Source organism: Marmota flaviventris, chromosome 10 (genome assembly GCF_047511675.1).
Source record: "Marmota flaviventris isolate mMarFla1 chromosome 10, mMarFla1.hap1, whole genome shotgun sequence".
Lineage (NCBI taxonomy): Eukaryota > Metazoa > Chordata > Mammalia > Rodentia > Sciuridae > Marmota > Marmota flaviventris.
This window is the reverse complement of record NC_092507.1, coordinates 12,717,901-12,743,312: the sequence shown is the minus strand read 5'-3', so window position 1 is coordinate 12,743,312 and position 25,412 is coordinate 12,717,901. Positions and strand designations below refer to the sequence as shown.

The following is a 25,412-nucleotide window of genomic DNA, read 5'->3' as shown; positions in this document are numbered from 1 at the left end:
ACGTCGAGTCTTGCATGTACGAGGGACTCAAAATATGTCAAAAACTGAAAAATTCCCATCAAAACGAGTTTAAAGTGCACCTATGGCTCTCAAATTAATTACTAATTTATTCACTAATATATCACACCTTTATGTAACTTGACCACGTAACAGTGTAACAGCTTCTTGATACATAGTGGGGACAGTTCCGTACGAAAATAAAAATCCAGCCTCTCTACATAGGAAAGTTATTCAAATTGAATTCATCTTTCATTCCAATCACTCAATTAGGGCACGTCCCTTGTTGGCTGCTGCGTGAGCAAAGTAACTATTTTACAGCGAGTGTCCTCAGGTGACCTGTCTAGACGTACAGGGGAAAAACAATCCAACACTCTCCTAAGCCCCAAAGACGTCTCTGATGCGCAGGACGCGTTGCGTGGAAGGCCCCAGGCGCGCTCGCAGGCTTGCGAACCGCGCAGGAGCGGGGAGGGCCAGGTTTGCAGCGTGGCGCCCGGCGCCGGCTCTGGTGGGCGGACGCGCGGGTGGGGGCTCAGGTCCGCCGGCCCGCAGGGGGCGCGCGCGCCCCAAGCCCCGCGCCGCCCGCCCCTCCGCGCGCTCGCTTGCCGCCCGGCCGCACATGTGTTTCTGTTTTGTGTTGTAGCATTTGTTCTGGAAGCTCGTATTTACATTTTAAGTGTATCTGGTGAGTGGGCTGGAGCCCTCGTCTGGGCCGGAAAAAAAAAAAAAAAAAGAAGCCCTCCGGTCCGTCTTTTAGTTGGTCTTCTTCCTTTTTCTCTTCGGTTTCACATCACTCCAACCAGGTAGGGGCTGAAAATCGACAGCTATCAGTTTGCGGGGTCTGGGAAAGTTTTTTTTTTCCCCCTTCTGATTTTTTTCTTTTTCTTTCTTTTTTTTTTTGAACAGAGAAAAGGTAAAAAAAAAAAAAAAAAAAAGCAAAAAAAAAAAAAAAAAACGGGGGAAGGGGGGTGGGGGGATTGAATGAATAAGAAGGGGAAGGAAGGCGGATCCACGTGGTTTAATCGGAGACAGACAGAGATCCCATTGTTCAAAATCAATAAAAAAAAAAAAAAAAAAAAAAAGCAGCAGCAAAAGCAGACCGGGCGAGCGCGCAGGGCGCCGGGGGCCGGCGGCGAGCGGGCCGGGGAGCCCGGCGGCCACACGGCCGGCAAAGTTGGCCCCATTAAAGTTTTATTTTCTGTCTGTGTGAGCAGGTGTTTGGGACTGGGGGCCAGTTAATTCCGAATACTCCCTTCGCGGGGCAGCCCACCCCAAGGAACCCGGTTAATCGAGAGCCCAAGGTCCGGACGCCCGAGCTGGGGCGGATTTGGGGTCTCGGGCCGGCGGGAAGGGGAAAGCTTTGCATTACACCGAGTGGGTTTGGGGAGGGGGCACGGGGACAAAAGCAGCAGGTTAGGTGGCCGGGGAAGAGGGGGCTTCTTCGCCGCCGGGGGTGCCAGGGCATCTTTAAAGTGTCCCGAAGCCTTGCGCAATGAAAATCCAGCGGATGGGGGACCCTTTCCCCTCCCCTGTACTTTTCTGGGTCGGGGTGCAATTGCGATGCTTCGTGGACAAGCCTGCCTGGGGTGGGCCGGGGTCGCCCGGCTTCCCCGGAGCCCACCACATGCGGGATTCCCCAGAGGAGCCGGCCTGGCCGGGAGGGGCGCGATTTCCTCTCGCGGCGCACCCCTCCGCCCACCCCGCGGCCGCCACTTTGGGGAGGGCAGGGGAGGAAGTGGAGGCCGGGTGGCTCGTCTCCTCCCCTCCCCCCGCGCAGTTTATAACCCGTCCATTGTGCGCCGCTGCCCCGTGTCTCCCTCCAGCCGCGACCATGCCCAGGAAGAAGGCGGCGGCGGCCTGGGAGGAGCCGAGCTCGGGCAACGGCACGGCCCGCGCGGCGCCCAGGAAGCGCGGCGGCCCGGCGGGCAGGAAGCGCGAGCGGCCCGAGCGCTGCAGCAGCAGCAGTGGCGGCGGCAGCAGCGGCGACGAAGACGGCCTGGAGCTCGACGGGGCCCCCGGCGGTGGCAAGCGCGCGGCGCGGCCGGCGGCGGGCAAGGCGGGCGGCGCAGCGGTCGTCATCACCGAGCCCGAGCACACCAAGGAGCGCGTCGTGAGTGGGCCCGCGGGCGGGCGGGGGCGCGGGCCAGGCGTCGCGGCGCTGGCGGGGCGCGGGCGGGCGCAGGCCGTGGGCTGAATCATCGCCGCCGCCGCGCAACAAAAGGGCAGGCGGGCGGGCTGCGGCCTACGGACCCCACGGCCGCGCGGGCCGTTGGCCGTTGGGGCGCGCGCCCGGGCCGCGGGGAGGGGCGGCCGAGCCCGCGCCCGCCGCCCGCGCGGGGGTCACGCCCCGCCCCCGGCGCCGCGCGGGCTCTCTCTCCCGCCCCTCCCCCGCCCAGAGCCGGGACTTGGGCAACTTCGTTGGGACCGGGACGGCGGCATGGGACCCCGTGCTCCCGAGTCCAGCCCCCGTCCCCGCGCCCGCTTGTGGACCCGGGCGCGGCGGGGAGGGCGGCCGGCGCCCTGCGGGGAGCGGTGGTTCGCGCCGGGGCTTTGAGGTTCCCGCCGCCTCGGCTCCGGCGCCCCGGGGGGGCGGGGCCTGCCGGCCACCGCGCATGCCCATTGCGGCCTTGCGCGGTCCACGCGCGGAGAAGGCGGGGCGGCTGGCGCCGGCGGGTGTGAAGACGCATGCGCAGAGTCCCTCCCGGGCAGTGCGCGCCCCCCACCCCCCACCCCGGGGGGAGAGGGGCTTGAGCTTTGTTTGCGGCTGGTGGTCCCTGCTGCTGGCCCCGGGCTCCGTGGTCGCCCCCAGTCAAGAAGCACCTCTCATGGGGTGAGTGGGCTTCGCTTCTCCCAGTGGCAGCCATGGCCTACCCACCTTAGGTCCCTGCATGGCTGCAGAGCCGAACCGGCGCGCTATCCCCAGTAGAACTTTTGCAAGTTTGCTGCAAGGTTTCTTTTTGGGGAGGGGATCTGCACCCTCTCAGATGACCACAGGAAAGAGTACGAACTTCCCTTTTGGACTGGGAGTCTGAATACTCTTCAGAGGACCCTTACTCTCACAGGTGCTTTTTGCATAGGTCAGGTGAGGGCTAAGGAGAGGATGGAGTGCTTCCCCAGCTCAGGCAGGGTAGGCAGTAGTGCACTTTCTACACCCATCTCAGGTAAGATGAAAGGGCAGGACAGTAGGTGTCCAAAGGAAGGCACCTTTAACAACCCTGCAACTTGAATGTGTGAAAGCGCTTTGTTACTGCTCTCCCAGTGGAAGGGTTAAGGCTGGGTTGTGTTTGAGATCCTGGGCCTGGCTCACACCAGGGTGGTATAGTGTATCAAGAAAGGGACCCAGGAACTGCTTTCCTTTGACAGATCTAATACAGACACTGCCCCCATCACAGTGTGTTAGGACAAACTCAGAAGCAAGGCCCAGCAGTTATTCCAGTTTGGATTCCTGTTTATGTACGTAGATAAGTCATATGTAAGTATGCATAGAAACAGGAATTCAAAAGATACATTTCTCTTTAGTCCATTCCCTTAAAATAAAAGGGGGACTGTTGAGCAGATTCTTTTGGTTGGTCAGCATTGCCTAGGCTCAGAGAATCCAGGAAGACTGAGACTTCAACAAAGGATGCTCTTTTACACCTTATGGAAAATACACCTCGAGTCTCCATTTCCGTTTCCGATGGCATCTGTTGAGTTCTGCTCAGGATCAGCGCTGGGCTCCTATGGCTCCATTCTGTTCCCACAGGCCTAGGCTGGCACCCTGCTTCTTGTTCTTCTGCCCAGTGTCCCTGGCCTTTCTGTTAGGCAGTTTTGGGGACCTGGCTGCTGCCATGACCACAGCAGTCCCTGCCTCACTTCCCTGCTCTGCTGCTTGGAGGGGCTGTGAGAACACGACTCAGACCTGGCGGGACCTGCTGTGTCTGCCTCACCTCCGGGCGCAGAGGGCGGCTTGGGAAAGATGGGTTCCGAGTTCAGACTGCTCAGGTGCAGAGTTGCCTTCCGTGAAGGATGGGTAGTTTTACAAACATTCTTATGATTTCAGTCCTGGAAAATGCCCTGTAGGGCCAGGGGCTTTAGTGTAGTTTGTCACATGAGCATTTTGTTCCCCGAGGGTCGTTTCAGCCCTGATTATCATGAACCATGTAGACGGCTGAGTACTGTGGAACAGATGAGTGGAGAAGGTGTCCACGTCTTCATACTTTTTCCAGTTTCTGGTTGCTAAGGTTTTGTGGACCCTGAGACAAATCTGTCTGGTCTGGAAGGTCTGAATAAATACCTGAAAGCTGAACTTGAAGTGTTTTAGTTGATATTCATTGTTGGTGGCCTTCCTCCTTCAAGAACGCCAGCCTTCTAGGTGGATGAGTGTGATTAAAACATAGAATTCAGCCTTGCCAACGGGCCTCCTGCATGTGGGCAATGACTCAGAAATTGCTTTGGATCAGAAATCCCATTCTGTTGATTGAAGAGGCTCTGTGCCTGACCAGTCGTCAGGAAGTAGCTCATCCTGGGGGGACACCAGCAGAGTCCACCAAGTTTATCTGAGCTGCCAGGTGTGGCCCGTCAGAGTGGCCTGGGTATAACCCAGGGGAACAACCTTTCTGACTGACCTGCTCTCTTCCCTTCTGACCCTTCCTTCCTTCTCTCCTTCACGAGGCTCCCACTTGCTAAGCATGTGCTGTACTGCTGAGCCCCCCACCCCAGCCCTCCTGATTTGGCATCTGCCTGCTCCTCTGGTAGAGCCAGCAGGCACCCGGGGTCTTTATCCCACATGGTAGGCTCTTTTGAGTCCAGAACCAGGAGTGACCTTGACTGTGATTTAAGGCTGTTTTGATTAACGTTTCTTATTTAAAATGTTTTTGTTTTTTTTTCATACAAGGTGGAGGGAAGAATTAACTTAGAGAAGGTGAGGGGCTTGTAACAAGTAATAGTGTAGCCCATAGGGAAGGCAGTCCCTGTACCTGGGCTGTGAGGACCTAGGCCTGGGAGCCTGGCTGGCAGTTCCCACCCTCCACAGGAAGCTACCACTGTCACCAGGATAGACTTGCTTTCCCACAAACACCTTTTATCAGAAAGGCTGGGGTTTTGCGTAAGTGCTGAGCTGGCTTCAAGGGCTTCACTAGCCCTTGACCAAGTGTCCAGGTCACTTGGGAAGTCCCCTTCTGCCCCGAGCAATGGCAGCAGGTTCTGGCCACCTGCTCACAGCTTAAGCCCTCTGGTTGGACAGAGCAGAGTGTGCTGGGGTGGCCACAGCACTGAAGTCTGGCCCTGGTGACTGCGTCTCAGTGTTGGGTGGTTCAACCTCTGGTGCATGCTGAGCGTGGTGCCCGTGAACCTCTGCCTGCCTGCAGTGGGGGGCATCCTGGCACCCTCCTCCCGGCCGTCTCCAGGGCCTCAGCCCCTCCTGTGTCCTGCCCGCTGCCTTGAAGAGTAGTAGAGAAAGAATCAGTGACTTAGGCAGAGAACCCAGGGCCTCTCCTACGGCACCTTGACAGAACCAGACAGAACCACGGACTGCAGGCCTGAAGAACCTCCAGCCGCCAGCTGCACCTGTCTTTAGACAAAGGAGGGAGGTTCTAGGGGAAACTAGGCTTCCACTCAGGTAACCTGAGACTGGTGACTGGCGGGTGACCAGCCTCTGCCTCTGCCACAGGGCGATTTCTGAATAATTGAGAGGACTGGCTGCCCCATTCCTGGGCTCAGCCCCGCTGCTGTGCTGGCTGGGGATGGTCTATAGATGGCGCTTTTCTCCTGTCACAATTGTGACTGAGCACGTGGGGCCCATCCTGTGGGGATGGTTACCTGTGACACCAGGTTCCTTAAGAAATAGAATTCAGCCTGTAATCCCAGCGGCTCAGGAGGCTGAGGCAGGAGGATCAAAGCCAGCCTCAGCAACAGTGAGGCTAAGCAACTCAGTGAGACCCTGTCTCTAAATAAATACAAAAAATAGGGCTGGGATGTGGCTCAGTGGCCAAGTGCCCCTGAGTCACTCCCCAGTCCCCCGCCCAAAAAAAAAAAAAAAAAGGAGTGAACTCCACCTGGAGACGTAACCTTTGAAGACATGTGGGGTGCACTGCCGGGACCTCCATCCTGGAGGTCTCTGAGTTGAGCTGGATGACTGGGCTCTGGAGTGCCTGTGCTGCCCCCGGCCTTCCCGTGTCAGTTGTGAAAACCGAGGGCTCTCCTCCTGGTGTGCGGGACAGCTGGTGTGCAGAGTGAGGGGCTGCGTGGACTGAGCACGCTGTGCAGGGCTGAGTCTTTGACTACAGTCTCTTTCTCCTGTGCTGGGAGTGGAACCCGGGGCATGTGCGTGCTGGGCAAGTGCTCTGCCACTGAGCGAACCCGGCTTCACCCTGAGTCCCTTCCTCAGCCCTTTTTATTTTTTGAGACAAGAGTCTCACTAAGTTGCTGAGGCTGGCTTTGAACTTGCGATCCTCCCGTCTCAGCCTCCTGAGTTGCTGGGATTATAGTGTCCGGTTCAATCCCCTCCAATTTTATTCAGTAAAAGGTACCATAACCCTGCTTTTTTTTTTTTTTTGGTACCAGGAGTTAAACCCAGGGCCTTTACCACTGCGCCACATCCCCAGCCCTTTTTATTTTTCATTTTGAGAAAGGGTCTCACTAAGTAGCTTAGGGCCTTGTTAAGTTGCTGAGGCTGGCTTTGAACTTGGCGATCCTCGTGCCTCAACCTCCTGCGTTGCTGGGATCATGGGTGTGCGCCATCGCGTCCAACTCGAATCACTTTTAAGGGTGCATTTTGACATTTAAGAGAGAAAAGTGCTGGGGGTGTTACGAGTGTGGCCCAGAATTGGGCCGTGACCTTTGGGCACCTTTTCTCTTTGGTGCTGGGGTTGAACCCAGGACCTTGCCACCTTTCTTTGCTGAAGCTCGTGGAGGTGAGAATTGAGGTGACGAGCAGGAGGTGACTGTCTCTCCAAGACCCCCTGAGCAGGGCCCTGCCTCATGCAGCAGAGAGGGAGCCTGTAAAAGCCACCTGTGTCAGACCCTGCTGCCAGTACTAACACTGTGTCTTCCCTGGCCTTACTCTCCTGGAGAAGTTGAAGGCTTATCCCCAACGTCCCCAGCTCAACGTCCCCACGAAAAAGCTCCTGGCATGGAGGACAGCAGACGGGGATGATGATGTGATGAACATGTGGAAGTGGCGTGGGAACAGTGCCTCAGGCCCTGAGGACCACAGTGCTTTTGTGGGAAGATGCAGACGTGGTCCCCAGGATGTGCCAGTTGTGATTCCCTTGGGTGACCTGTGGCCCTCCTGGTGCACATCTCTCTCTGTACACCATTTTGCAGAGTGGAGGTGGGGAACACCATCTGGCTGAGTGTTTTGCAAAAGTTATTTAAAAACCAGGCCAGGCAGAGCCAGCGAGTGGCCATGGTGGGTCTGGGGTGACGCACCTTGGAGCGTAGGGGTGCGGGGTGACAGGTGGAGCTGGGACCTCGAGCCCCTGTGTGAAAGGGCCGACACAGAAATGCTGCTTTGTTTCCTGCTGTGGCGGGGCAGCCTTGGGGAGCTGGAAGCATCCGTAACCGGCTAATTTTTCCTTCTTTCTGTCTCTAGAAACTTGAAGGGTCTAAGTGCAAAGGGCAGCTTCTGATTTTTGGGGCAACCAACTGGGACTTGATTGGTCGAAAAGAAGTGCCTAAACAACAAGGTATGAGAAGCGGTGCCTCAGATGGCTTGTGCCTCCTGGCTGTAGATGTCCAGCGGTCCACTGCGGGGCAGTTCTGGGGACTGTGAAAGGCTGGATGGGGCCGGGACGACCAGGTGTTTGTTGAGTGTCAGGTGCTGAGACGTCGGACGCTCAGTCCCCAGCGCTCTGCCAGCTGCCAGCCTGTTGCGAGAACTGGGTTGACAGAAACAACAGTCGCTGGAGAGGGGAACAGAGAAGTCACAAGAAGTAAATATTTGGTCCCCAGTTGACTTTAGAAAATTGGCGTCCAGCCGGGCCCGGTGATGCATACCTGTGATCCCAGCGACTTGGGAGGCGGAGGCAAGAGGATCACAAGTTTGAGGCCAGCTTGGGCCATTTAGCCAGATTCTGTTGGGGACGTGGCCCTGTGGTAGAGTGCTCCTGGGTTCCATGTGCAGTGCCAAAAAATAGAGAAGAAAAGACGGTGTCTTTCTCCAGAAGAAACAGCCCCAGGAGCAGGCTGGCAGGGTGCCGCGCTTTATGGCTTCTTGGTCTCATTTGGAAAGGTGCCCACTGTGCTTCCCAACGTTGCTTTGCCCATAAACAAATATTTGCACATTGACACACCCAAGTGCCAAAAAACTGGGGCGTTGGAGGCTGTCTTGTCCCATGAGGGTGGCAGGAATCCCAGCAGCGCTCGCAGGTAGTGGCGCACCTCTCGGGGAAATGCCTGACTCTCAGCCCCACAGCCTGTGTCCCCAGAACCCCCCCGGTCTGTGACACCTAGCCCGGTGCTGGCAGCTCCTTTGCCGGTCTTGCTTTTTGCTGAGTGGCCCCTGTTAGGACCTTGGAGGACAGAGAAGAGCCTGACCCTGACCCAGCAGTGTCCTCTGAAGTGCTCTCAGGGGCTCCGGACAACACGGCCACGTCCCATCCTTAACGGGGTGGTGGGATCTTGAGGGCGACGCTGCCTCCTCCCCATCTCCTGCTAGTGACGTGCCTGGCACCCAGAGGCCTCGGGCTGCTACCGCAGCAGGGCCAGGCGAGGGGCGCAGCAGGAGTGGAGGGCTGGCTGCGCTGGGTGCTGGGGTGCAGCCTGGGGGCAGTTTCTGAGCCAGTTGTGGGGTCGGGGTGGGAAAGGGCATTGTGGGGGAGTTAGTGCGTGGGCAGAGGCCGGGGTCCTGAATGGGTTTAGGTGCTGAGGTGCCTGAGACATGATGAAGCGCGGTTTGGCGGCGTGGGGACATGTGGGGCCACGACTCTGAAGGGGAGAGTGTGAGGACTAGGCTGCCTCGGCAGGGAGGCGGCCCCTGGTGCTCCCCCCTGGCAGGCAGGCTGCGGACAGGCCAGCCCGGCCCTGGGAGGGCAGGAACCAGCTCCCGGGCACCAGCCCGAGGTGGGCTCAGTCACAGTGGCCTGTGGTCTGCCTTTGCAGATGTCAGGGTCAGTGGGGGCAGGTGGGGTTGACAGGAGGGCCACACCGGCTCCCAGGCAGTTTGATTCTGGGGCCCTTGGCTACTACAGAGACTCCAGGTGCCCACATTGTCCTCACGTGGCCTCCTTTGCCAGGCCAGTGCAGTGCCCTTGGAGCGCCTGGTGGCTCCTGCTGTGTGCAGGGCTCTCTCCCGGCCGCCGGCCTGTGACCAGCCTTCTCCCTCTCTTTGCAGCTGCTTACCGCAATCTTGGTCAGAATTTGTGGGGACCCCACAGGTATGGGTGCCTGTCGGGGGTACGGGTACGAACCGTGGTTTCGGGGTCGTGTGCCGCCCACAGCCTCCTCATCACCACGGAAGGGAAGCTGTGGAGCTGGGGTGAGTACCGTGCGTGGCGGGGCGCGGGCCACTTGCTCCTGGTCACGTGCCTGTCCCTTCCCGAGGCCCACTCCTCTCTGCAGCCACCCTTCCTCTTCCTGATTCCCAGCCGGCCTCCCTGAACCCCACGACCCCTCGCCCCAGTGGCCGTCTGGTGGCCCCGTTCCTGGAGCCCTGAACTCTGCACTGAAGCCAGCCGAGGCCTGTGTCAGGCGTGCTGTCCCTCCAGCACGCCGAGTGGCACAGGGCCTGTGTCCTCACGCTTGGAGGGCCACTGGTGCTTGTCACCAGACACTGCGTCTGGCTCTGGCTTGTGCACATCTTGGGCTGGGGCTCGTCGCCTCTTCTGAAGATGTCCTCGTGGTTGTCCCTGTGTGGTGCTCTGGGCCCTCGGGCTGCCCTGTCTGCCCTCCTCCCACTGCCTGTCCCCCGGGGCTGCCTCTCCTTCTTCCAGATCCTTAGTGAAGTGGTCACCAAGGCTACTTTGGCCCCCAAGCCCTTCCAGCTCCTGGGCTCTGCTTCCAGCTGGCTGTGTTGGCGTTTGTCCCCACCCTTTGCTCTGGCCTCGTGGCCACTCGTAGTCCGTGTGATGCGTTTTTATTTTGGTGTTTGAACCGGTATTGTGTTTTTTTTTTTTTTTGATTTCATGAGCTGCTGAACCAAAGTCCAAATATATTAACATCTGTCGTCTCCCTGCTCTGGGCTAATTTTGTAATTCTGTTGGAAAAAAACTAACAAGTGTCTAGCCCAGATTTATCCTTCACAGGCTCTTGATGACATGCCGACATTTGCCCCGATTTTGGTTTCTCCCTGGCACTGGGGCGTGTCCCCTGCTTCCTGCTTCATGCTCTGACACTGAGCACGGGCTTTCATGTCAGTGTTCCCAACTTAAAATAGCCCCTCCCGATCTCCTTGCTGAGCGTCACTTACGCTGTGGTTCCAGAAGCGTCTCTGTGCTGACCCTGTGGGCAGGAGCACCACGTCAGCATCACCTCATTGATGAGTCCCAGCTCAAGGGCGAGTGGCCTGGGTCGGGCAGTAGTGCCAGGGGACGTGCTGGGGGTGCCCCGTGTCTACTCGCTGGTGGTCACTTAGAACTGGAGGGCTGCAGTACAGTGGCCATAAGCACTGGCCCCCAGGGGAGGGGTCATCCCCGCCACCCTTGGGCCTTGTGTGTGCGCGGCAGAGCCCACCGCACGGGTGCTGTGCCGCTCCCGCCAGGGCGCTGGTCCTTAAGCCACCTCTCTTCTGCTGGGGCGTGTGGGGAGGGTCTCCTTCCTGAATCCACCCCTCCTGCCCCTCGGTAGTCCTCGACTTTTCAGCCCTTCCAAACCTCCCGTCTCCCCAGGGTGAGGCGAGGCAGGCGAGGCTTGTGGTTCTTTGGAGGCCACTGGGCAGAGCCGACTTGCTTCTAGCTGTCCCTGAGGTCCACCTGTGTCCATCTCTGGGTGCAAGTGGTTTTCCCAGAGGCCTGTGCACTGCCGTGGTCCCCTCAGGCCTGTGTGAGTGCAGGGGCAGTGCCGTGGCCAAGGCCGCGGGAGCAGTGCGGGGTGGCTTCGCTGGCAGGAGGGCACGTGTGTGGAGCAGACCTTTCCCTTGGCACCAGGGCTCATCCACGGACTTGGGGTCCTGTGAGGGGTGGTCTGGGGGGCTGCTGGGAAAAGTGGAGGAACGATGGGCCAAAACCAGATGATCCAAGGTCGATCCCCAGACGCTGGGGCGGTGCCCCTTGGAGCCGGGTGACAGCGTGGTCACTGTTGAACTCTGCCCTAAAAAGAATGACAGGGCATCAGTGCCTCGCAGACCAGGGCTCGTGTGGCCAGAGTGTGTCTGTGGGTGGCACTGGGCTGCATGGAGCCCTTCTCGCATTTTCTGGGGTACCAGAGAATTGGCGGTGTGCACTGAGTGGGTCCTTGTCACCGTGGCAGAAAGGGGGACCCGAGGGCTGGGGACGGTGCAGCAGGTGCCTGCAGCTGGCCACCACTAGAGGACGGCTTCAGGGGTGCACCAGGTCTCACCCTGGACTCAGAAGCTGCCGCTTTCTCTCCTGGCTGTTGGCTGTGGGTCGGAGGCTCCTTCTGGGGTGCATGGTGGGTCCCAGGGTCATGTGGGGCACCCCTGCTGTGCTGCCTGCCACCCCGCTCCCCCCCAACCAGCTGTGATCTGCAGGTCGAAATGAGAAGGGGCAGCTGGGCCATGGCGACACCAAGAGAGTTGAGGCCCCCAGACTCATCGAGTCCCTCAGCCACGAGGCCATCGTATCGGCTGCGTGTGGGCGCAACCACACCCTGGCCTTGACGGGTAAGGGGCGGCCCTTCTCACTGTGGCAGAAGGCCCAGTGGGTCACCTTGGGGGTTGGGTGGAGTTGCTGCTGTGACTTGGCCTCTGGGTGCCGAGAGCCCCGGTGCTGGGTGGGTTTTGGGGCAGGGAGCCCATCTGAGACTGGGACAGGTGGCATGGCCTTTCTAAACTGCACCCACAGCTTTTGATGCCAAGTGGGGTTCACGCTGGCCTCCTGCTCCAAGCTCTTTTGGACACTGTTTCACATTCCGCCTGGAAATGAGCTGTTTGTATTATTTTGATGCCTTTGATTCCAAATCTAGTTTAAAACATTCAGCGTTACTTTCCCTTTTGTGATGTCTTTCTCTCTTTGCAGAAACGGGCTCTGTGTTTGCTTTTGGAGAGAACAAAATGGGGCAGCTGGGGCTGGGCAACCAGACAGACGCTGTCCCCAGCCCCGCGCAGGTATGTGGGGCGGGTTCACAGGCGGGAGTGTTTTAAACGGGTTCAGCTTGTGGTCTTGAAAGCCCTTTTCCTTCCAAAGGAAACGAGTGTCAAGACCTTGCGTTGAGTCTGTTCTGTGCTAAAGAAAGTGAGATGTCATATGGAGGAAGTTTGTCTTCATCTGCAAATGCTTTTATTTTGACCTTGAGTGCAGTCACCTGCCAGCTGCTCAGAACGCAGTTTCTCTTTGCTAAGACACCTAAGATCAAGTTCGAGGGGTGGGATTCCTACCTGAGAAATGAAGCAGGATGCCGGCCACTAGTCCACCCACCCTCAGTGGTGGAGGTGGGACCCGGCTTTCCTGATCTTGGACAGGTGCAAGCTCGCTGCAGCCTGGGAGTTCAAGTGCTCCTGTTTTGCTCGCCACAGCTCTGAAGCACAGTCGCATGGTGGCAGAGTGGGTCAGGGCTGTCGTGACAAGGTCTGAGGTCTGGTTCCCGCTCGGCCTCTGTCTCCTGTGCGGGGTGGCAGGTCTGCGGCTTCCTGCCCTCTGTTCCCTTCCTGTCCCTGTCCTTCCAGCCTGACTGGCTGCAGCAGCCACTGTTTCGATGTCCTCATTGGTTTTCAAATCCCAGGTTAGGTGACAGCCATCGCTACCGTTTTCTGAACCATCTTAACCTCTATTTATGCCTCTAGTGAAGACTCGGTGGCTTGAGGAGCAAATGAGAATATTTTTAAGTGGTTCTTTTTATTAAAGAGTTTCTTTGTTATTTTTAAAGTTGGAGCTGCTCCTGGAGTTGGTGGCTCCAGTGAGGCTTGGAGGTGACAGGGCAAGGTGTGCTCTCTGACCTTGTTCTCGTGCTTGTTGATTTTGGGATTCGTCAAGCAGCAGGATGTGTGAGGCACACTGCTGGGCGCTTTTGGGGTGCAGATTCCCAGAATTTGAGTCCCACGTCTGTGGCTACTCTCTTGGTGGGGTGGGGGGTCGTGAGGGTGTTTCTTACCCAGATTACAGTCTTTGCATTTTCCCTGTGCTCTGGGCTTTGGCCTTCAGAATGGGGGCGTCATTAACTCTCTTTGAAGCCTGGTAATCTTGTGTCACAGCGTCATGCAGAGAGGGAGAGACTTTTTATCAGTCTTTCGAAAAATGCCTGAAAGTCTACTGTCTTTTCTTTTCAGATAATGTACAACGGCCAGCCAATTACCAAAATGGCCTGTGGGGCCGAATTCAGCATGATAATGGACTGCAAAGGAAACCTCTATTCCTTTGGGTGCCCTGAGTACGGCCAGCTGGGTATGGAAGTGTGTTTTTAAAAGCTCTGTAATCTAACTGTATATTTAGAACCAGAAGCCAGTGGGGGCCGCACACATGTGTTAGGAACGTGGTGATTGATCTCAGGATAATAGCTTCTCCCACTAAGTGGGCCTGGCGGAGCGGGGAGCCGCCGCTCGCAGGGTTCCAGCGGGTTAGCGGTTTGCCTCCGTGAAGTCGGGGTGCAGTCTGACGAAAGATGCTGTTTTCTGATTTGAAGATCCATTTATGCAAGAATCTCAAAGTTATAGAAAAAGGAAAAGAAATAGATACTTTTCTCTGGTTTTTCACATGAGGGGCTCCCGCAGTGTGAGATGGTGCTGAGCCCAGGCCGGGCCGTGCTCCCGGTGTGTGCCATGGAGCAGGGAGCCTCCCGCTCCACCCTTGGCAGGATGTGCTTGTTCAAAAGCCGGTCACTGCGCTCCTGCATGTCTCATAGCCTGCAAGTCTCAGGAGGCGTGGGAACCCTCCCTCCTTATGTGGCCAGCTCTCCATTCTCTCTTCCCTGCCTCCTGCCTGCGGCTCCAGCCCCCTCCCAGGAGCTGGAGCAGGCGGTGAGGCGCGGGCGCCCCCTGCTGGCCCCACGGGCTGCCTGCACCCGGTGCAGCACCCTCCGAAGCAGAGGGCAGGTGGAGAGGCGTGAAATGGAAGGCAGAGCGCTGTGTTGGCCTTAGACTTCAGGGGATGGTGACTCTGAAACTAAATATAGCTCCAGTCAGAAGTGCGTGAGAAGGAACAGCCCCCCCGTGCCCAGCCGTGCAGGTTGAGGCTCTGTTGGGGGAGCGTTGCCATGGCCACCGCCTCGTGCTGCACCCAGCCCCGGGCTCCACGCGGAAGTGCGCATCTGTGCTTCCTGCTACGTGGGCCGCTCCCCTGCTGCCTTGGTTTTGCGGGGTGGCGAAGGCAGAGCAGTTGCTGTGTGCGGGCCCCACTTAGGACGGTGCTGCTTGGTTTGCACCCAGAGCATCTTCTCAGCCGAGCAGCTTGCTTCACGGCATCCCCCATCTCGCCTAATCCGGACGGGTCCCTTTAGAGAGTCACGTGGCAGCCTGGGGTCTGTCACCAGCAGGCGCTTCCTGGGTCGCGCTATAGGCGCTGCATTTCCCCACCACAGGCCATCACCTCTCTGGAGGTCTGCGTGGCCTGGAGGGGTTGCTGGCCTGTCCCTGGGAAAGGCAGGGTGTGCTGCTCCTTCAAAGGAGGTGGGGGAAGAGCAATTCAAAGGTGCTTCCCCGCCCTCTGGGACCGCCCGGCTCAGCACCAGCGCTGTGAGGGCAGGTGGCGTGGCCCTGGCTCCTGGACGGAGACCCCTCAGCAGGGTGCAGGCGGGGTGGGGGCTGCTGCGCAGTGTCCGGACTGGGCCCAGGGGCGCTTTGCCACTGGATGTTGCCACTGAGCAACATCCCCAGCTTTTTTTTTTTTTTTTCCTTTCTAATATTTTAAAGTTCTTGGTTTGGGTTGTAGATGGACATTTTTATTTTTGATGTGGTGCTGAGGATCGAACCCAGGGCCTCACAAGTGCTAGGCAAGCACTGAGCCACAACCCCATCCCCCTGGCATATTTCGTGTTATTTTGAGACAGGGTCTTGCTGATTTGCCCAGGCTGGCCTTGAACTTGGGATCCTCCTGCCTCAGCCTCGTGTCACTGGATTACAGGTGTGCGCCACTGCGCCTGGCAGTAGTGTTTAGGATGCCGTTCCTTTTGGTGAGAGGCAGTGGCCATGGCAATGCTCCTCCAACATCGGGACCCGGACACCACCTACCGCCCCCATGTCCCGCAGGAAGTGTCTGAGCAGTTGTCTAAGAGCTGCACGTCCTGAAGTGTCCACCCTGCACCATAATGGCTTCACAAATGTCTGAGCCACAAAACGGGCAGAATTCTCAGTGGACAGGCACGTGGCAGCGGCAAGAGATTGGCAGTGTGTCAGGGACCCGCTCCTGTCGCACTACCTGCTCACCAGAAGCTGGTCTTAGAACAGTGCACTGTCACCCACCTGGACACTGTGGTGCTCATTTGACTGTGTGTCAAGGTACTTCAGACAGCGGCGAAGGCTGCATGTGCAACAAGCGTGTCACACGGCCATCACCGTGGGTTGACACAGAGCGCTGTAGCCGATAGGCCGACAGCCGAGTGTGGGCTCAGGGTCACTTTAAGAGCCTGGGGCTCCGGGCGCTGGCCTCCTCCCCTCAGGACTGCGTGGCAGCCAGGCTCCTGCTAGTGGCGAGTCCTCTCTGAGTGTAGAAGCACGTGACAGGTGTCGTAGCAGTTGTGCTGCTGTCAGTTCGTCCCTGTGGTCACTCCCTCTGTTCTAGTACCCACCCACCAGCTCAGTTTCGTGGGCCCCAGGGGGGTTGTGGCTCCCGCTGGAGGACCTGCTGGGCCGGGGCTGGGGACAAGGGGACCCGTGGTAGTGAATGAGCTCAGCACCGGGTCCCCTGCCTCCTGTGCTGCTCCTGACAACAGGCTCTGGTCACCACAGGACACAACTCGGACGGGAAGTTCATTGCCCGGGCTCAGCGGATAGAGTACGACTGTGAGCTGGTGCCCCGGAGGGTGGCCATCTTCATCGAGAAGACGAAAGACGGGCAGATCTTGCCTGTCCCAAACGTGGTGGTGCGTGACGTGGCCTGTGGCGCCAACCACACGGTGAGTGGGGCTGGTTTTCCTGTGTCCTGAGCTTTGCGCTGGTGCAGAGGGGTAACGATGCTCTGGCCAGGACCGGGTCCAGGTGGACGCCCTGCCTTCCCTGAGGGGCCTGGCCAAGCTCCTGTCCCTGCCTCCATTAGCCTCTGCAGGCTGCCGCCTGAAGGGGCCCGACACAGGTGGACAGGGACACCGCCCTCCCGCAGGACGTGTTTCTGAGCTGCTGATGGAGAGCCTCAGTCGGGGCAGCTGTTTCCTGGAGGTCCGCTCACAGACTGACGCAGGGTGGCGCTCTGCATCGCTCTCCTGTTTGTGGCACTAGGCGGGGTGGCATCTCGAGGGCTCCCCCACTGAGCCACCTCTCCAGCACCCCCCCCCTTTTTTTTTTTTTAAGGATTTAGATCTTTTTTTTTCCAATGTCTGTATTTTGTTTGTTTATTTTTATGTGGTGTTGAGGATTGAACCCAGGGCCTCACATGTGCAAGGCAAGTGCCCTGCCACTGAGCCACAGCCCCAGTCCCTCTAGCCCTTTTTATTTAATTTTTAGTTTTTTATTTTGGTTACTGGGAATTGAACCCAGGGGTGCTATACCATTGGGCAACATCTACAGCAAACACCGCCCCCCTTTTTATTGAAACAGGGTCTTAGTAAGTTGCTTAGGGCTTCACTAAATTGCTGAGGCTGGCCTGGAACTTGCGTTCCTCCTGCCTCAGCCTCCTGAGTTGCTGGGGCTGCAGGTGTGCCCTGGCCTGTGAGTGTGTGTTAGTGTCTGGAGGCCACTTCCTTCCCTCTGGATGCTCTTCCCCATGGTAGGACATGGATTAGGTTAGGATCTGACAAGGAGTGGGTTTAGTTCTTGCAAATCCAGAAACTGAGGTTCTATTTTGTATAGTGTAGTCTGGGAAATGAGGTTAGATTTTGTTATTTTTTTTGTCATTGTTGTTACTGAGGATTGGAACCCAGGGGTGCTTAACTACTGGGCCACATCCTCAGGGCTCGCCCCATTTTTTATATTAGAGACAGGGTCTCGCTGAGTGCTGCTTAGGGCCTTGCTGAGTTGCTGAGGCTGTCTTTGAACTCATGATCCTCTTGCTTCAGCCTCCCAAGCTGCCGGGAATATAGGCATGCGCCACCGCACCGTCTGTTAAACTTGACCTAAAAGGCTCTTATCTGTTGTTTACTTAGAGTTTATCGTGCTGGGCTGGGCAGTGGACCAGGCCTTGGCACCCTGGGCAGGTGCCGCTCCCCGAGCACACCCTAGCCCTGTGCTGCTGAGCCGGAAAGGAGAGATCGCACTCAGTGGTGATTGCTCCCGTCACCAGGGCCCAGGTGCGGGGAGCGCAAGGACGGTCCAGGACAGGCAGCCTTCCCTCCTGCTCTTCCTGCAGCGTAGCTGTTGTTTTAAAAGGAAATGGGATGTGCTGGCCTATGGTCTGCAGATGGAGCCCTCTTGCTTCTGATGAGGGGAGATCTGCAATAAAAATAGGGTCCCTGGCAGAGCAGGCTGGCCTGAGCCCGCGTGCCGCCCCTGGCCTGCTCCAGGCGCCACCTCCCTGTGGCTGCAGGCAGGTGTGGACGGTCCCTCTGCCCTTTGCTGTAACTGCTGCTGCAGGCTCTCCTACAGACACGGCGACCCCATCACCTCCTGGGAAGGCCTGGTGGCTCAGCCCGTGTCCCTCTCCTTGCAGCTGGTTTTGGACTCCCAGAAGCGTGTCTTCTCCTGGGGCTTCGGTGGCTATGGCCGGTTGGGCCACGCGGAGCAGAAGGACGAGATGGTGCCGCGCCTGGTGAAGCTCTTCGACTTCCCTGGGCGAGGGGCCTCCCAGATCTATGCTGGCTACACCTGCTCCTTTGCTGTCAGCGAAGTGGGTTAGTGGTGTCCTCCGCTGCCTGTCCCTAGGGTGGCGGTGTCCAGAGCCGGGGTTTGGTTTTCCCCTCCTTGTAGATCACTGCTCCTGTGGGCACCATGTAGCCACTGTCCTGTGCCAAGACCCGCACTTCACTCTGTCCCCGGTGTGGTCTGGTGGGCTGTGTCGGCTCCTGAGACACTTGCTCACGGTGACATCTTTTGTCTGCCTCCAGGTGGCCTGTTTTTCTGGGGGGCCACCAACACCTCCCGTGAGTCCACCATGTACCCGAAAGCAGTGCAGGATCTCTGTGGCTGGAGGATCCGGAGCCTGGCGTGTGGGTAGGTGGCAGTGTCTCCCGCACGTGTCACATGTTCCTTCCCTCCCCAGGGTATCTGACACAGCCTGTGGGTGCTGTTGACCATCGGTCACCCTGTCTAGGCATGAGGTACAGCCGGGGTGATGATGAGTGAGGGCTTGGGGTGCCAGGACAGATGCCCCCTTTATTGTCTTCACGGGAAGAAAAGTCATTTTAAAGGTTTTCGTTCTCAGAAAAAGCACGAGAGGTTGTTGCGCTCTCAGTGAGAAAGGGCAGTTGAGTTCTCAACACGTGGAAAGGGGACTCACCCTTAGGTGTGGTTCTCGTGCTCCCAGACCCTGCCGTCCTCTTCCTGGCTGGACTGTTAGTGGGCGGGTGGTGTGTGGATAGGGGTCCGTGTGGACTGGTCTGTGGAGGTGCAGACCCCCCCCCCCATGGGTTCCCGTGGGTGGAGGTCTGTCCCTTGGGAGTGGGCCACCACCTCATCCCACTGTGGCCTCCTCTGCCCAGGGTGTGCTTCCCACAGTGACCTTCCTCTGAGCCCCCACACCCAGTCAGAGTGGGCCACAAGGCCCCCCGACTTTGGCTCCTGGCCCTGTGAGGGGCTCTGGGGCCTTGCTGAGGCACAGGTGTCCTGTGCAGGGTGATCTCTGGGCTCAGGAGGAGCCCTCTGCTCCCTGGCGTGCAGTGCGGGGTGGGCATGCCGCGGGGGCACCGGGCGAGGCCCCGACGTTGATGCTGGCCCTCTGCCCGGTTGGGACTCGGCTGAGGGTGGGTGGTGATGGCCTCTGCCTTTTTTCAGGAAGAGTAGCATCATCGTGGCGGCGGACGAGAGCACCATCAGCTGGGGCCCATCGCCGACCTTTGGGGAACTGGTGAGTCAGCGCCCCTGGGGAGAGGTGGCCCCCAGGCTGGGCGAGCACCTCCTGCACGGGGGCAGAGAAAGTGGGTGCTGTGGTCTTCCGAGACCTCTGGGTCCCGTTAAGCTTCAGAGACGGTTCCATGCCGATGAGGGCTGTGAGTGGCTGTGGTCCCCGGGCGCGGCCTGGAGGCAGCGGGTCAGGGCACCTCCCTGCGGCGGAAGGTTCACGTCCACAGGAGGATGAGCCTCTGGGTCTGGTCTAGCTTGGCCGTGTGCATGGTCCAGAGGGCAGTGTGCCCTCAGCCTGCCGTGGAGGTGATTTAGGTCACTTTCTTATTGTGTTCCTGCTAGTTAATCTCAGTGGCTGGAAGAGGTCAGAACAAGTGGCCCTCAGTTTCCCATGCCCTCGGCCTTTCCCGTCCCCTGGCCTTGGTCTGAGGCCCTGGTGCTTGGCGAACTCTCTGCTGCAGGTTTCTGGTTGAGCTCCCGCTGCGGGCGGTGGCCTGATGGCTGGGCTGCTACAGGCGGGTCTTGCCGCGCTCGCTGGGCCTTCGCGGTTCGTCTTGGTTCATCTCCCCATTTCCTGCTGTCGTGGGGGTGGAGACAGTCAGGAGGGCTGGCCCTGGTCCCTTGCACAGCCTCTGGAATGGCTGACCTTGCTGCTCCTGCGCTTCGGGGGTTCACGTGGGGTGGGCGGAACACGGGGAGCAAGCCACCGAGAGCTGCCTGCTTTCTTGTGACCGGTCTGAGGCGGCGGAAGGGTTTCTTGAGGCCCATCAGGAATAGACGTTTTCCCTGTAAATATGAGTTTTAAAGCGGGGGAGCAAGGAGGGGGCTTTTGGGGGAAACCTCTAGGGTTGAGAAGGCGCGAGGCTCCTGGAGCCCTGCATGTGGGGAGGTGTGAGCCAGGGCCTGGGGGCCGGAGGTCCTGCCTCACCCTGCAGCCCTGTCCCAGCTGCACCCAGGGCTCTGCCTGTGGCCCGGCTCCAGCATGGCCCTCCACAGGCTCTTCCACGCCTGGCCGGGGCCCTGGGGCGCTGGAGTCCTCCCTGGCAACGGCGTCTGTCTTTACCCCATCTGTTCCATGCTGGTCCTCGGCCGTCTGGCACAGGCCACCAGCTGTGGTCCTGACAGCTGCGGTTCCCATTTCCCCCCCCTCGGGTTTCATCTGCTGTTGCCACGTGAGGCTCCCGGAAGGTTCCCTCCTCCCGTGGGCCCAGGTCAGGATCTAGCATCCTGGGCTTCCTCCAGGGCTAGTCTCTGGCCCCGTGGACCTGAGGGGCCCTCCTCGCCCGTGCTGAGAGTGGCCGGGGTGCTGGCTCCGGGCTGCTGGGGTGCAGATGGCCGTGGCACTCCCCTTTCTGGAGTGTGCCGCGTGGGTCCCTGTGGTGAGCGTCTCCTCTACTTGCGTCTCCAGGGCTACGGGGACCATAAGCCCAAGTCTTCCACTGCGGCCCAAGAGGTGAGGACTCTGGACGGCATCTTCTCAGAACAGGTGAGCTCAGGAGGACGGTGCCGGTGGGCCTGCTGTGGCCCTGGGTCTGCGGCGTGCTGAGCCACGGCTCCCTGGCCAGGTGTCCTGCCCTCACCCTGGCACGGCTGACGGCCCGTGGCCGTTGGCAGGAGAGAAGTGCAGAAGAGTGCTGGTCAGAAGGCCGGCGGCTGTCCTTTTCCTTGTGATACGCATACCTGCAGCCACGTGACTCTGTCCCCAGGATGGGTGTGTGGCTCAGGCGACAGGCGCTGCTAGGCCAGGGTGGTGGGCAGATGGCAGCGCCAGGCCCGGCCTGTGGAGAGACATGGTGGGCGTGTGCCTCGCTCATGGTGGCATCGTGATCCAGGGAGGCGGGTGGAACAGGGAGCTGGGTCTCCGTGTCCCTGCCAGTCCCTGCCAGCAGGGCTCAGCGGGCCTCCTTCCATCTGGGCCTCCCCTGGCAGCCTGGAGGCTCTGGCTGGGAGGGCACAGCGGCCCACCCTGCAGGGACGCTGTCTTCAGGGTAGGAGGGGTCCTCCCCCATGCTGACCTCCTGGGCAGCCCACAGACCAGCGTGCTGCTGTCCCTCGCCCCGCGCGTGTCTGCCCTGGCACGGCCAACCCGGCTTTGTCCCTGCAGGTGGCCATGGGCTACTCACACTCCCTGGTGATCGCACGGGACGAGAGCGAGACCGAGAAGGAGAAGCTGAAGCGGCTCCCGGAGTACAACCCGCGCACGCTCTGAGGCCCCGCGGCCCGTGGCAGCCGTCACTCCACCTGCACTGGGACGGGAAGTCGGACGAGGAATCAAAAGCAAAGTTGACCGAAGGTGCATTTTTGTTAGACTCCCCGAGGTTCCGTTTTCTACGTGATTCAACGTTAACTACCTTTGTTTGCTTTCCAAAGTGTTTTTTTCTCCCTTCGATGTTTAATTAAAATATTTGCTCATAGTTGACCTACCATTCCTACAAGAGAGGCAGAAACTTGAGCAATCTAGGTTTTTTAAGTTGTATTTCTTGTCCCTCCTAAACACAGCCCAGGCCCCCACTCCAACTGTCCTTAGCCTTGTGATCCGCGGGGGCGCTGCCTGTCCAGGCAGCGCCACTTATTTACTCAGACAAAAAAACGTCCCTCCTGGGAACCAGCAGCATCTAGACCAAGCCGTCCCGGAGACGGGCCACCTCCCTCCAAACCATGCTCTCGTGCTTTGGATGCATCCGGGTCACTTGCCTGCTTTTTTTGCGCAGACTGGCCCAGGCCGGTGTGTGTTCCCCTCTGCTGCTTGTAGCCACAGCCTCACTGCAGAATTTGCCACCCCCCACCCTCCCAGCGGGGGCCTGGGGTCTGTGTTTAGGCATTTATACCTACTCTAGCTGTTAAAAAAAAAAAAAAAAAAAAAAAAAAGTCCAAATGCAAGTCAGGTGATCGTGGAACCGCGGGGATGTGGGGGGCAGAGGTGGGGACCGGCTGTGTTTGTTGAAGGGTCCAGCCTCATGGCTCCCGGGGGAGCCCAGGCCTGGTGTCACTAGCGCTCACCAATCAGAGGTCCTCAGCCGGCAGGGGAAGAGCAGTCTCCGGTCCCTGCAGAGGAAGAGTGGCCGCGCTGCGCCGCCCGTGGCCTGGCACTCCGGCCCTGTCCTGGCTGCGCCCTGCCCAGGACGGGCCGGCTGGTTCCCAGACGCGGTTCTTCGGTTCCCCGTGCTCTTCAGTCACAGTTGCTTGGCTCTGGTACCAAATAGTCGGATTCCTGAAGAAGCCCCTGCCCCGAGGGTCAGCCCGGGTGCCGGGACTGCCGCCCGCCTCCCCGTCAAGTGCCCTCTGCCGAGCCCGTCCCTGGTGGTGACTGCCGCGGGAGTTCCAAGGTGCCTTCCTGGACCCCTCCTCTCACTGGGACCCAAGCGAGGCGACAGCTCTGGCTGGCTCTTGGTTTCCAGAGGGTCTGGACTGGTTTGGGTGCTTTAAATAGATTTTTAGTCAGTGGTGCTCATGGGGTGAGGGGATGGGGGGCCCGGAGCTGGTCGCAGCCTTTGTTTTTGCTTCTTCTGTTGTCACCACTTGTCATCGTCTCGATGTTAAAATGCCAAAAATGATCTAGTTGTCGTTGATCTTCTTCCTGTCCTCCTACCCCAGTCGCTCCAGAAGTGACTTCTGCTCTTGTTGGGCATGTAAAATGTCTGTCCCAGCCAGTCCTGTGGCCTCGTGGGACATAAGCTTGTGTCGAAGACACGGGTCTGAGTTCACGCTCGTCCCTGCTGATCTGTGCTGGCCTGAGGTCCAGGGGACGGGCTCTGCTGACTGGCCTGATGTGTCCAAGTCACCCCCAGACGCCTTCCACTTGAGCCCTCTGTGCGTGGACCTAATCATTTCCCTGGACAGGTCTCTTTCCTGGTGTGTGGCTTGGGTATCTGTGCTCCTTGTACCCTGGAGGTCTTCCCCAAGTTGTGTGGTCACCAAGAGGGACAAGGACACAGTAGGCTGGGACCTGCCCTGTGCTGAGCTGGGCTCAGATCTTCAGGAACAAATCCAAAATCAGCAGCCCACCACCCTGTCCAGGGCCCCTTGCTGGGAGCCGGGCAGGAAAGGGGCCTTGCCGGGGAGGATGGTCCTGTGCCCTCTTGCACCCCTTCTCCTGATGTAGAATTGTCACATGAATTTCCTGGAGGGGGACACCCCTTAGAGCAGGAGTTGGGGGCATCCTGCATGTCCAGAAGAGGGTGTAGAGTGGCCTGGGTGGGGACGCGCTTTGTGCTCAGTGGTCCTGAGAGCTTCCAGTGTCTCCTGTCGGGAAGGAGGGTTCTCGAGAAGAGGCGCAGGGTGAAGGGGACCAGAGGACCGTGTGGTTTGGTCGAAGGTGCCTGGTTTAGTGCTGTAACTGTCTTATTTTTTTTTATATATATATTTCTTGGAGTAAGCATTTTAAATAAACGGCGTCGTGTTGACTCCGGCTTGGCGTTGGCGTTTCTTTTTCGGGCAGAGGTGCTGCCCGTCCCTCCTCCCTCAGCTCCGTGTCTGCGGAACCCACCAGAGGCCGGGTCGGGAGGGGATGGGACGGTCCCTTGGGAGAGGTCGTTTATCTTGCTGGGATTGGGTATGTGCTGCAGGTCGCGTGGCTGGCGTGTCCCTCGCACCAGGAGACGCGCAGACGGCCGCAGCTTGGTCTGCCGCTCCTTCACTGTGGGCACAGTTCTCGCAGTTGCAGAATGGGTCCCTTACTGTGACATGGGCTTTCCAGCCATCTCGCCCAGCTGTGGGGTGACGAGTGTCTGGGCAAGGTGGAGGGGGCAGGCTGGGCGTGCGAGGTGGGCTAATGGGCAGGTGTGGGAGTGCCAGGGGCTCGTCAGGAGCACGGCCTCACTGGACACCAAGGAGCAGACTCTAGCCCGCAGCGACAGTGGCCATTGCCCCCTGGGGGGACCCAGGGTCAGCCCTGTGTTCCTCACCTCTGCTCTTCCCAGCTGCTCGGGGCCACGTGGGAAGGGACGCAGGCCACCCCTCGGCCGCGCTGGAACCAGTGAGCAGGGGCTGCCAGACACTGGCCGTGTCAGGCACCGTGACGCTTCCTGTGACCCACACTAAGAGTCCCGAGGTCCAGCCGTTACCTTCCCCCCTTTCATAGAGGAAGGGGAGGTATGGAGTCTGCACAGCCTTGGCCCCCCGGGGGACCCTGCCAGCAGGCCCAGTGACACCCCTCCCCACCAGGGAGGCTGGCCCAGCTGACGTGGGGGTGGAGGACAGGGCCTGGGGCTCCTGGCCACAGAGCTGGTGTCTTGCCACCCGCCAGGCCGGCAGCCTCACACCCGTGCCCTCGCTGCTCCTTAGGGCCCTGGGGGGGACATGCAGTTGGGGGGACTTCCTGGCCCTGTCCAGTACTGCCCTTGGCCTGGGGCCTTTGAGTACATTGGGAGGGTGGGGACCTAAGAGAGGGTCACTCAGGACCCTTGTCACCATAGAGTGACAGTGCTGGACCAACCTCAGGAGCTGCCTCATGCGTTCACTTGGCGCTCGAGCCCAGGGGGCTGGGGTGGGGGTAACAGCCCCACGGCACTGGGGACGGAACCCAGGGCCTCAGGCATGCCGGGCAGCTGCACCCCAGTTTTTCTTTAAATGTTTTAAAGGCAAAATGGAGGGCCAGGTGAGGCTCAGCGGTACAGCGCTTGCGCAGTGCTTGCCCCACGTGCTCGAGGCCCTGGGTTTCGCCCCCAGCCCTGCAGCAACAACAAAGTGGGGGTGCTGTGGAGTCCCTGAGAGGGACAGCTTGGGACACAAAAACTAGAAGATGCCCGTCTTGGGGGGATGTGTGCTGGAGGTTTGGGACCTCCAACCCTCACCCTGCTGGGCCCCAGGGACCTCCATCAGCGCGCACTGGTGGAGCCCAGAGATGGCAGCTCCCTGGGGCCAGGGGGGCAGGAGTGCAGCTGGCGCTGGGGAGGTCTTCCTGCTCCAAGTTCAAGACTGAGCAGCGAGGGACGTGTGCACCAGGCTCCGCCCTTGGGCTTCTACAGGTGACCAGTCCTCACGATAGTCCTGGGACAGCTGCTGCCCTGGCCCCTGGCCCCTCACACGAGCGGAACGGCCTGAGCTTGTCCTGCCTACCCTCTCGGATGGCTGAGGGCCTCTTCCCTGGGACAGAAGTGGAGGCCTGGCACCAGGCTGCTGTGGCTTGGCAGGTAGGACACTGGAGGCAAGGACTGGGCCAGAGCCTGTGGGGCCCATCCCCCTGAGGCCTGCGCCTGGTGGACCAGGCTGAGGAGCCGGGAAGCTGGACTTTGGGTTAATGGTT

The 25,412-nt window shown here is 59.2% G+C and overlaps 1 protein-coding gene across 1 annotated transcript; it reads left to right on the top strand.

Annotated features, from left to right (window-relative positions):
- Positions 1-642: 642 nt before the first annotated feature.
- Rcc2 (regulator of chromosome condensation 2) lies at positions 643-23,571 on the top strand. Its single transcript, XM_027951923.2, has 13 exons — positions 643-800; positions 1,821-2,107; positions 7,568-7,661; positions 9,308-9,451; positions 11,621-11,752; positions 12,108-12,196; positions 13,355-13,469; positions 15,968-16,134; positions 17,820-18,000; positions 18,214-18,319; positions 19,100-19,172; positions 20,577-20,654; positions 21,273-23,571. Exons 2-13 carry the CDS (start codon positions 1,829-1,831, stop codon positions 21,375-21,377), a joined length of 1,563 nt encoding a protein of 520 aa, XP_027807724.1. The 5' UTR covers positions 643-800; positions 1,821-1,828; the 3' UTR covers positions 21,378-23,571.
- The last annotated feature ends 1,841 nt before the right edge of the window (positions 23,572-25,412 follow it).

Bases quoted from the DNA above. Each gene is read 5' to 3' on its own strand.
- Rcc2 (XM_027951923.2), top strand. From the start codon at position 1,829: ATGCCCAGGAAGAAGGCGGCGGCGGCCTGGGAGGAGCCGAGCTCGGGC. The intron at 13,470-15,967 runs GTATGGAAGTGT...TGGTCACCACAG, and splicing joins CCCTGAGTACGGCCAGCTGG to GACACAACTCGGACGGGAAG. The intron at 19,173-20,576 runs GTGAGTCAGCGC...TTGCGTCTCCAG, and splicing joins CGCCGACCTTTGGGGAACTG to GGCTACGGGGACCATAAGCC.